General features: G+C 40.7%; 1 protein-coding gene across 1 annotated transcript in view; it reads right to left on the bottom strand.

Annotated features, from left to right (window-relative positions):
- Positions 1-7,481: 7,481 nt before the first annotated feature.
- Positions 7,482-12,507, bottom strand: part of Rab18 (RAB18, member RAS oncogene family) — a 9,440-nt gene continuing 4,414 nt past the window's right edge. Inside the window, exon 3 of the mRNA XM_034509617.2 lies at positions 7,482-9,286. Coding sequence (XP_034365508.1) covers positions 9,056-9,286 — 231 coding nt within the window. The 3' untranslated portion in view covers positions 7,482-9,055. The remainder of the gene's footprint in view (positions 9,287-12,507) is intronic.

Raw genomic sequence — 12,507 nt, 5'->3', positions numbered from 1 at the left:
TGGAGCTAGAGGCAGCTGTGAGCTGCCCAGTGTGGGTGCCAGGCACTGAACTAAGGCCCTCTGTAAGGACAGATTAAGTATTCCAGCTCTTCTTATCCTGGGCTGGCTTTGATCTTGCCATCTTCTGGTGTCAGCCTTCTGAGTAGTGAGATTACAGGCCTGTGCCACTATGCCAGCCTTTATATTAACATTCCTAAAATGGTAATATTACATAGATGGAAAACAAACTAGTTGCTGCTATGAGATGAGTAACGAGGAAGTGTAAGTACAAAGGATGAACAAGAGGGACGTTTGTGAGGAGAAAATTTCCCTGTATCAGATGCAGTGGTGGTAAGGCTAATTAATCTACATGAGATAAAATAGCACACACTGACATCCTGGTTTGATTCACATGCTCCAATGTCTCTGCAACCTTCGGCAAATCTATAATTACTTCAAAATTAGAAAGATAGGATTTTAAGTTAGGATGTAAAAATAAAGTCTTCTGAAAAACAAGAACAAAACATATTAAACCCTTAAAGCCTGCCCACATGGGAAAAAGATATAATATACAATCTTGAATAAGAAATGATAGAACCCCAGACACATAGGTCAACACCAACGAAATTTAAATTGTATGTAAACTGTACTAGGACTGGCTAGAGTCTAAACAGAGTGTGTGCCTCTGGATGGCTGCAGTTCTGCTGACTTTCCATCAGACACCACTTGCACAGAGTCCCATGGAACCCCTAAAAGTCTGCAGGGTGAACACAGCTGTGAGCATGAACCAAGATCTTGGCCTCCATAGAGCTTGTAGAGACAGAAACTATACAGAGCAAAAGAGCTGTATCTGAAGGCCCACCTTCTAGGCTAACCCAGGGTACACGTTCCTCACCTCTCTGGGTGAGCCAAAGGGCAAGCTGATCCACCAGGCACTGAAAAGAACAATGCAGACAAATGCATGTCAACAATGTGAAGATGGTTTGTGAATGGAAGTTGGTAAAGTAATTCATCAAATTAAACCAAGCAGCAAAATCATCTGATCATACCAACTGATGACAAAAAACCTAGCTGTTATTCACTGAATGGCTGAATATTATTAAAATAATAAATATTTTCTTTCTTGAAGTAAAACAAAAAGCAGACAATATATCAAAATGTAAAATGTTAAAACTGTTGTTACAAAATGAACAGCAGATAAGATAATTCCTCCTCATGTTAGAAGCCTAGAAGACAAGAAGGGTGTTGTGGTTTACACCTGTCAACCCAGAATTCAGGGCTGGGATAGGAGGAGTGGTTTAGTTCAAGGCTAGCCTGGGACACAGTAATTTGAGGCCACTGTGAGCTACTTAGAGTGATCCTGTCTCAGAAAAAAAAAATAATCTAGAATACATTAAAACAGGCTTAGCATTCATAGCAAATACAGTAAAAGGTTTTTAAGAAATATGAAAATGGCAGTTTTTATTATAGAAAAAAATGAGAATAGGTGTGAACATAAAAGTTGATATACAACAAAAATGATAAAATGCACTAATAAATACAGAGGGCCAATATGAAACACTAAATTTTTATTAAAGGACATAAAAGCTAAATAAATGGAAAGACACACCATGTTTCTGGATGGGATGAGTTCTGAAATGTCACTTTAATAAAATAATGTATAAATTTAGTAACAGCTCCTGTCAGAATTCCCTGGGTCTCTGTTATGGAACAGCAGAATAGTTGCCAATGTGGCTTTTAAAAAAAGAGAGCGAGAGACAGAGAAAAAGAGAATTGACTTCTTAAATATACTTTAAATCAGAATAGTTTTAGCAAAGAACTACAATGATGGAAAAGGAATATTCTAGAAACTCAACTGTATACAAGAACTTCCCTTTGATCCTTCAAGCACCTTGGACTCCTGTCAATGTCCTTCCTTCAGCTCACCTCAAGCCTATGAATTGGCCTGTCTCCCACAGCTCAGTCACACATCTGTCTGACATTCTCCATCTTTCCAGTTCACTCGACTTGGCAAAACCATGCCAAAAGATCCCACCCAACAGGAACACTGTCCTTTGTTTGCTTCTCTTCTGCTTCATATCTGCTCCTTACATTTGCTTTTCAATAGCTTCTGCATCTATTACCATTTCAGGCCCTAAAGAAATCCCAGTCTGGTCCATTAAGAGAGATGGTTAGTTCCCAGCTGGAGGCACTATTTTAGAGGTGCTACAACTTAGGACAGATCCTTGGTGGTATCTTGACCTTGGCCCATTTCTCCCTGCTTCCTGCCCATGGTACACTTTGCCATGGTGTTCAGAATCATTAGAGCCTTGGCACTGAACCAGTAACAGCTTCTACTCACCTGCCTCTGTCACTCTAGCAGATCCTTCCCATCAATACCCATTCTGTAATACCACCCAAGTTTAGTATCTATAACCCCCGAACTGTCTCCTAATGGCTTCAATATTCTCAAAGCCAAACCTACATTTTCTGTTCTTGTGCCGTCTCTGAGCAGCCAGGAATCTGTGGGCTCTGGAGCCACATTGCTGGTTGAGTCACCTGTGAAAGATGTGGGTGGGTCACTGTCTTCCTAGTGCCAGGGCTTCTTTTAACAAGGAGAATGAGAACACTATTCTAATGTAATGCCAAAGGGCTCTGGAAGGATTGCATGGTTTCTTGTGGACAGCCCTTGGGAAATGTCTGCCAAGCTCTCAACCTTCACCCACTGTTGGCCACTGTCACCACTGGTTCTCAAACACTCCCTTCTATTGGACTACAGGAATAACCTTTTCTCTGTCACCCTTGAGAAACTCTCTCATGTCTTTCTTTCCACTTCTGCTTCTAGATTTTGGTTAAGCAGTTTTTGAAACAAGTACCAGATTACATTACTTCTATGACACGGTTGGTCAGTCATCTTCCCAATCACCTCATTCTTACAGAATTTTTATTATTTCCTGTGTGTGTGAATATGTCCCCACATCCATGGAGAAGTGAGAGGACACTTGTAGGAGTCAATTCTTCCTTTCTACCATGTGAGTGCTAGGCACTGAACTCAGGTCACCAGGCTTGGCAGTAAGTGCCTTTATCTACTGATCCATCTTGTTGGTCTCTTATAAAACTTCTATGCCACTGGAGATAACAATGTGCCCAATCTAAATGTCCTAACGTTCTCTATAACTAGGTATGGCTAGATGGCTACATTCGAGGTAGTGATAGGCATAGGAAGTTTCATTTCTCTAAAAGGCATGAGTGCTGTAAGGCAGTGTGCTGGCTTCTCCTTCCTACTATGCAGAATACGGGTATGAGAAACAGAGCTCCATTGTCTTGTGGAGCTGGCCAATGCACATCACTGAATCGCCATTTCTGGTCTTCACTTATAGAATAACTTGCACGCTTAATGGTTCATCTTGATTTTTGTTACATACAACAGAACCTAATCCTAAGTGACAAAACCCTCCTATGTGAGATTAAACTTTACTGTGTTTACAAAGTCCATGTGGTCTTATTTCAGTTCACTGCCATGCTCCACAAACATAGCATGGTTATTTATTCCCTGGCACTCCAGGCTGGGGCTGCCCTGACCTGAGAGTTTCTCTTCCAGACTTACACAGCAGACCTTTCCCACTATCAGTCTCAACTCAAATGCTGTTTGGCTAAATGCCAATTGACTACTGTGTTGTATTTTCTCCCACCTATCTGTTTCCAGTTAATACAATTTGTTTACTCTAAGTCATCCACTATACTAAACTGTGGCACGAGGTCTGCTTTATTCACTACTTGTCCGAGGATCGAGAAGAGTGTCAGGCACACATGGAGGATGAAATATACCATTGCTGAATAAATCAATGCATTATGGCATTTCAAAATAATATATTTTGTGGCATGTTTGTTATTAGCTTGGAAGACAACATAAAAGCAACACAAATTTCAGGTACATTACATACTGTGAAATAGACACAAAAGCCAGTAAAGAATTATGAAATAATAGGACCAACTTTATAGGTATTTATTTGTATACTCTTGGGATGAGATTGCCCTTTTAAAAATTTATTTATGTGTGGGTGCATGGGTATGTGCATTGCCATGGTGCCTGTGCAGAGGTCAGAGTTGGGGAAGTTGGTTCTTTCCCACTGTGTGGGTCCTGGGAACTGAACTCAGATTGGTATGCTTAGTGGCAACCATATTTACCCTGTTTTGAGACAGGCTAGATCCCATCTCAAAAACTAAACCACACCACCACTTTATAACTCTCCAACCCAGGGTTGCCATCTTAAAGAGAAATCCTTCTTAAAGGAAAGATAACTAGTTCTGTCTGTCCACAAAAAAAGAAAATGGATTTTTAAAATCACTGCTCTGAAACAGAAGGTACAACCAAGCTCAAGTTGGCTCGTAGGACAAAATATCAAAAATACTAAAGGGAGCTGCAGAAATGCCTCAGTTGGTAAAGTACTTTGCAAGCATAAGGCCCAGAGTTCATCTCCCCAGAACCCATTCAAAAGGCAGGGCACACGCGTAATCCCAATGTTATAGACACAGATTCTATGTGCAAAGCTCCAGGTCACAAGAAAGCATGTCTCAAACAAAGAGGAGGAAGGCAGCTGAGGACGGACAATGGAAGCTGCCCTCTGACCTCCACAAGCACATGCACACTTGAGCAAGCAAATATACAAACAGGCACACACTCCCACCAAAAATATGTCAAAGGGCTTAAAGAGCAAGTTATGCTAGTAAAGTCCAAGAAGAACATCAATATGTTACAATATTTATGCAGGTTATGCAAACTGAAAAAGAGATAAAAGAAAGGAAAAAAGGAAGCGAAGACTATGTAGGTAAAAAAATCTGAAAGTAGTTGGGCGAGTGGCACACTCCTAAAATCCCAGCACACTTGAGCTGGCAAGCAGGAGGACCACTCTGGCTCCATGTCTTCTGTCTAGATCCTGTCTCAAAAACTAAACCACACCACTGCTCTGTAACAACAAACCCAAAAAAGCTGTGGTCACCTCAGGTATAGAGGAAGCAGAAGGAAAGAGAAATCAAACAAAATGTGCTAGCAACGTGTGCTACTAGGAAAAGCATATGGCTTGATTTTGACACTTAGAAGTACATACCACATATTAAAACATATCCAAGTGTCTTTAAAATATGGCTCAATAATTTTTTTTAAATTACCTTAGAAATATATCCTCTCTACCCCTTTATTTTTTACCCCTTAAAATCAATGGTGGTGTGCACGGTTAAGTAGCGGCTTAACTAGACACTGCAATTTAATGTGGAATCTAGAGTTTGTATAAGCACACACACAGAATGCAGAACTCTACGTAATTATGATCTCGTGCGCTTGTGGAGGGCAGGCTTCGTTGTCAGTCCTCAGCTGCCTTCCTCCTCTTTGAGACAGGCTCATATGACCCGGAGTTTTGCCAAGTAGAATCTGTTTCCACAACACTGGGATTACATGTGTGCCCAGTCTTTTGCAAGGTTTCTGGGGAGAGATGAACTCAGGTCCTCAAGCTTGCAAAGTACTTTACCTACTGAGTCATTTCTGCAATTCCCTTTAGTCCATTTTTCACATGTATGCAGCAATGGGAAGATAGCTCCATCAGTAAGTGCCTGCCACCCAAGTATAAGGCCTTGAGTTCAGTTCCAGAGGTCCAATGCCAAGAGAGTTCATACTCACCTGTAACACCAGGTTTTTGAAACCTCAAAGCCTACTCCAGTGACATACCTGCTAAAACAGGGTCATGTCAAAACCCACACCAGGCCCAGTGTCACTTTCTCTGCTTGTGGATCAGGATGTAAAGCTCTCAGGCACTGCTCCAGTGCCATGCCTGACTGCTTTCTGCCACGATAATCATAGACTAACCCTCTAACACTGTACACAATTAAATGTTCTCGTTTGTTAAGAGCTGCCTTGATCATGGTGCCTCTTCACAACGATGGAACAATAGGAAAACTGTGTGGACAAAAGGAAAAAAACCATGCTAAGAATTACTACTAAATGCAAGAAATATTAATAGACGCCTAATACTTGAATACTGCATTTAACCAGAATGAATCTACACATGGCAACCCCATTTTTGACATAAATCCCCACCCCACACCCAATCTTGATTTTTAAAAAACAGACCATTTCCAGAGTGCATTTATTAGCTAAAGCAAATAGGGAGTGCTGGCATTATAAATCTTTTTACCTTTCCTAAGTCTCAGACCTATATTCCACCTGCTCTGCTGCCTGGATCTTTAGTTCAATGATCCTAGGAATAGGTTTCTATCTATGGGATTCATTCCACAGAGAACAGATCTGAAATGCTTCTACTATATATAGCCAAAGAGACTGTGACGAAATATGGGCAAGCTTGGCTCAGCTGGGTTCAGCTGCTAGTAACTGTCAATGAGGAGACCAAGAGTTCAGGTACAAGAATGAAACCTCCTTGACAGGAATCCAGCTCATCACTGAGCATCATATGACCTTGGAGAAATTGCATTACATACCTGTTCGATCACTTTCCTCATTAAAATGGGCACAGTCTGACATGGTGGATACATACACAATCCAACCCTCTGGAAGATACACCAGGGACACTGAGAATTTGAAGCCAGTCTGGGACACACAGTGAGGTGATCTCAACAATGAAAACAATAAACAAACAAACAAAAAAACCAAAACAAACTTCAACAAAAAACAAACTTTAAAATAATAATAGGCATGATAGTAATACAAATGATCACTAAGTCATTCTAAGGCTTTAGAAGATAATTTAGTACCCAGAACACCAAGCCAGGGACACTTCAATAAAAGCTCACTACTACTCACTAAAGGATAACTCAGTAGTTTAAGTCTAGGCTGGGTAGAGCTTGAGATGATGTAATCATGAAAATGACTAGCAAAGCTGTTATACAGGTGACTGATTAGTGTCAGAGTGATCACTTACAAACCTTCACTAAGAAACACTCATCTTTCCCCCACGTGGTGAAATGAAAGCCACAGTAAAGAACTTTAGTGCTGTATCCATGTCTTCCTGCTGATGATACTGATGGGAAATGCATAGTTCCTGTTCAAGTCCATCTAGATATAACAGATATATTAATTTTAAAATAAACCTATCAAAATTAATTTGTATGTGCTCAAGTATATGGGGGTGTACATGTATGTCCATATGTGTAGAGACCCGGAGTTGACACTGAGGCTTCTTGCATTGCTCTCCACTTTATTCTTTGAAGCAAAGTCTCAATTGAACCCAAAGCTTGCCAACATGACCACTCTAGCTTGACTGCTTGATTCTGGAGCCTCGGTCTCCACCTTCTGTTTGGAGAGTCCGAGTGGCTGCCACAGTCACCTGGTATTTCAGGTGAGTTCTAGGGATGCAAACGCAGTCTTCAAGCTCTGCCAACAAGTACTCTGCCCAATGAACCATCTCTCCAGACATAATAATCAAATTTAAAAAATTATATTCATGTGACTTATATACTCAAGTTCTCATCAAATCAAGATGTCAATTCAGTGGTAATAAAGACAACATAACTCATAAAGCAAGAACAAGCAGAAGTCTTATTAAGACAGACAAGACACAAAATGTACATAAATCTAAAATTTAATGTAATGTGACTAAATTATAAATGCATGTGTGAGCTACCTTCCTCTAACATTATAGAAGCAAAAGTCTTACATTTAATAAAAATATACAGAATGTATAAAAGCTCTAATCACATGTAGACTACCAAGTATAAAGGATGTAATGAGAGGTTTCCATATGAAAACACCCTGTTCAGAAAGAAACCAATCTGAAGTTAACCCATTAACACACAGATTGCAAGGTACACAAAATGTTTATCATTTACCATTGTACATAGATAATAAACTGTAACAATTAATATCAGAATCTTACTAAGGAACAATACAATGACCAGTCTAAGTACATTTTACTTATGGAGCATAAATAGCAGAAGTCAAAGAAATTAAATAATGTATGAGTGAGAAAACATACAATGTACCGTAATGAGGAGTTAGAAAACTGAGTATGTGGAAAAGGTTTATTAACCTGTACAGGTTGGTTTGTAATAAACTAGTGGCTACTTTTACAATAACGTATCAATGATCTTGCTGCAATAGCATCTCCCCACCAGTCAGAATTTGGAACAATACACCTTTTTCAAATTGTCATTTAGTGTTTTCCTTCCCCATCTTCAAATCACAAAAATATGATTTGAATAGCAACTAGTCATTTATGGAAGCCATAAGATACAGACAGTCATTACACAAGTTACAACTGAGGCACCTGGACAAACACTACCAACACTTGTGAAAAACCGTGCTGGCTTTAAAAGTGGAAGTACTGAAGAAGCTATGATATACTGTCCATGCTCTTCTGAAACCCAAATGGCAGAAAGCCTGATAGATGCCATGTCACCAAAACATTGCATCATGACCAGGAACCCAGTGTATGCAACACAGAGTCAATGCTGGGCAACTGAGCTAATCACTGGAGTAAATTAAAACACCAAACTTCTTTAACTTAGCAATACTATTTTGGAAACATCATCAAGAACAAATAGAGATTTAATTATAAATTGGCCTGGGCTATATTCTGAAGTGAGAATTTTACTTAGTACTAAGACTCTAAAACATCCTAAAAAAGCTGTGAATCATGCTTTGTTATTCCTCAAGGGAAACCTCCCCATGGTTCTAGTTCTACATACCAAGTAATTCAGTAATTAAGCAACAGGGAGAATAAAAGCAGACTTTCAGCAACACATACTAGACAGATGTTTTTTAAAAATGACATGATAAATGTAAATCATAAAATCAAATGTACTCATAAAGGTACATCTATTTTATGTTACATAAAAAAAACACCCCAAACAAAAAACAACAACAAAACAAAAACAAAAATCCCCCCAAAAACCCCCTATAGACTGCAAACTGTGCATGCTTACCATACCTTTCACCTGGGAAAGCCAATGAGGGGTTTCCTGCAAATACTCACTGCCATGATAAAAATAATGATGTGCAAACTGCAAGGTCCCTAAGAGCAGTTAAGAGTTTATATACAGAAAGATGTCACTATCTGATCAAATATGCAAGAGATGAAATTCCCAGAGTTTATAGCACAGAACAGTAACCACCACAGGCTCCTCCTCCATGGCTCTCTTCCCTGTGTGACAGCTTGACTCCTTTGTTCTGGTTCTCACTTTCCCACAGTCCAGGTGTCTGAATGATCTTTTCAACAAGCTCCTCAAAGGCACACTGAACACCATCACAGGTTTTTGCACTTGCCTCTAAAAGTCGAGGAAAAAGAACCACAGTACGTTTTTGATTGCACATAGCCTGTTTCTAGAAAATTCTTATGGCATAAAGAGAAACCTACAAGATACTGACAATCAAATCAGAAATTTTTGTACATTTTAGTAATTACAAATTAGTAAATTTCTTCCACTCCCCACACAGAGCTACTTCACCTCTGCCCACTAGTTTGTCAGCTTAGCCCTAAGGGTTATAAGGCAATCACAACTTGTAAGACCCTACTGTGTCTTGAGTATTTTTCTTAGGTTTTCAGTTATTCTTCAAATGAGCCCCCAGTGCAGATAGCATTCCTACTTTAAAATAAGGAAACTAAGGCTCCACCATAAACGATTAACTGGACTTGTGTGAATGTGTAACTAAGTAGTTATTCACAGGGATGAAGTGGCAACAGTCAAGCACACTGGCCCGTGTCTGTGCTCTCACATGCTCTAGGCCCAGTGCTTGTCTGATTGTCTTTCTGACTGTCTAAGGAGACTACTTGCCTTCCTTCTTTACTACCCTAAGGCAGCAGATGCTCCAGTGTCTTTTTGTTCTTTAGTACTGAAGACTGAGCACAGGGCTGAGCATGTGCCCTCTAACGTGGAGCTAAACCTTCGGTCCTTTAGTGCTGAAGGGGTGGGGAGATGTCTGGGAATAAGGACTCAGAACCAATTTGGCTTGGCAAGGACTCTCTGGTCATCCCACTATTAAAGTTTACAAGCTTCCTGCTTGTCCTATTACTCTGTGGAAAGGTGAGCTGCCCATGCTGCTGCCCAAACCACCCCTTCTCCAGCTCCCAGGACCCCAATCCTTCTCATTTCCTGAAGGCTCATATACTCTCTTTTGTAACATCATTCCATCAGTGTCTGCTAATATTTTTCATCTTATTAACAAGCCAGGCTTGTCCTAGAGCCCATGTACCTTTCATGAAACCTGCTCCCCCCCGCCCCCCCCCGTGTCTCTATTCTCCATGGAATTCATTCCAGAGTGGTGTTGTATACACTGCTTTATATGCTGCTTTCCCTGTCTCACCTCACAAGCTTTCCTCAGCTGGCAGCAGCCAATCCCATGCAAGGGGCACATGTACCAGGACACGCCTACTTGTACCTGTATGTACCTAAATGTACATACCTATGATAAACTAACTTTTAAATTAGGCACAGTGATAATAAATTATCAACAATAACCAATAATAAAATTAAACAATAATAACAACATACTGTTGTAAAATCTTGTTCTTCATGCTTGCAGAGCAAGACTGGCCATGGTGACTCAAACTGTGCGAAGGTGTGCTGTGCTGTGCTATGTGCAGGGCCAGGAACCATCTAACTTGGCTTTCGTTTCCATGACTCCATTAAGGGGATTCCTTTAGCAATCATCAGCACTGGCTCCTCTGGTCGAGTTGAGCACACTAACCTCACTTACTAACCTCACTTGATGTCTCTGGCATCTGGTGTTACTAATCAAACCCATCTTGCTCCTGTGACTCCCAGAATAGTCAGTATTCCTAATAATTCTCCTGTCTCAATGGCATGTCACTAAGGGCCTTTCTGCTAGCCCTGACTGGAGTATCCTAGAGATCAATCTTCAGCCCTTTTGGATCCACATTCTTGAGACAATCATGCCAATTACGGCATTTTAAATGCCACCTAAAGAACTACTGGATATCTGAACACTGTCTCATCCTGTGTCTGAGTAAAATTCTTGACTCCCACCTCCCCACACCAATCTACTTTACCTTATTCCACCACAACAAATAATCAGAGTATAAGCCACCTACTACTTGACCAAACTAAAAACCTGGAGGTGTCTTTAACTGTTCTTTTTTCTTGGCATCCTCATTGAAGTTTTCCAGGTATTCTGTCAGTTTTGACACTCAGAATATGTCCCGAAGACGTCAACTTTCCACAACCCACTGGGAGTGACAGGGCCACATTGAGAGAACTAGCTTCTTACTTTCACTCCACAAAGCATACTGTACATGCTTCCTTCCTGTTCTAAAATAGACTACACTACCCAACCCGTGGGAATACTTATACTGTTGTCTCCACATCTAGGTGTTACACTGACATTTCTGCACAGCAACGCACTGAGTCAAAAGCTTTCCCTGAGTGGTCACTGTGTCTGCTCTTCTTGCCACCTTTCATTCCTACGCAGCACGGGTTACTCATTAAATCTGCTTTCTATATTAGAGAGCAAGCTCCAGGAGGGCAGAGCCTCAGTGCGTCTGCTCAGTGCTCATGCCTCCGTGCTCAGGAAAAGTACAAAGATAATTCATGGAGATAGAGACACGCAACAATCAACAGTAAAGGTGGCATCTAACTCCCTACAGAACAGTGGCATTCCACCAACTTACTACATTCTCTGTCTATGCACAAGTCTTCAAGTCCATCTCAAAGCCCTACAGTCTGAATAACACAGACATCACTAGGTCAGTAACGCCTCAATTTGCTGCCACATCAGAATCTGTGCGGGTATTTGTCTTAAACAAGTCTCTTTCTCTTTCTCTCTCTCTCTCTCTCTCTCTCTCTCTCTCTCTCTCTCTCTCTCTCTCTCTCTCTCTCTCTGTGTGTGTGTGTGTGTGTGTGTGTGTGTTTGCTTGTACATGCAAACTCATGTACTGGTGCCTGCAGAAGCCAAAGGATCTCCCTGGATCTATGAATTGCCTACATAGGTGCTGGAAATCCAACTTAGGTCTTCTGCAGGAGTGTCAGCACACTTTACTGCTGAGCTGCCCTCCAGCCTGACTTATGTTTAAGAAACATTTGGTCCTGTGACAGCAGAGAAAAAAGTTCACAGGGGGTTCAGGTACAGTCAAGCTGCTCCTTTAGAAAGGGTGACAAACTTCTGCAAAACGCTAGAGAGTAAGTATTTTGGGCTTAGTGAGCCATATGGCTTGAAGAGAACTACCAAACATCCATGCATCACAAAAGCAGCCAAGTGTAGTAAGTATATTAATAAGCATGTCTATACTTAATATATGGGGGAGTGGTCCAAGGTTGCCAACCTTGGGCCTCAAATTTTTAATGCATAGAAACTATACAAAGAATTTAGGTTCCAATTAAAAAAATGGGGTGGGACATGGGGTGACGCATTTCTATTAGTATAAAATTCCCAGATGTGCGGATGCCCTGTGTACTAGTAGAAACATCCCAGATGTGCGGATGCCCTGTGTACTAGTAGAAACATGAGAAAAGGAATCTAATTCTACTGTTAAATTTTGTATCAAAAGACAACAATGAACTCATATATTTTATGGTTCCTTAAGGAAA

The sequence above is a fragment of the Arvicanthis niloticus genome, chromosome 8, assembly GCF_011762505.2.
Source record: "Arvicanthis niloticus isolate mArvNil1 chromosome 8, mArvNil1.pat.X, whole genome shotgun sequence".
NCBI classification, from domain to species: domain Eukaryota; kingdom Metazoa; phylum Chordata; class Mammalia; order Rodentia; family Muridae; genus Arvicanthis; species Arvicanthis niloticus.
The sequence above is the reverse complement of the archived record's forward strand: the minus strand, read 5'-3'. Positions and strand labels throughout refer to the sequence as shown.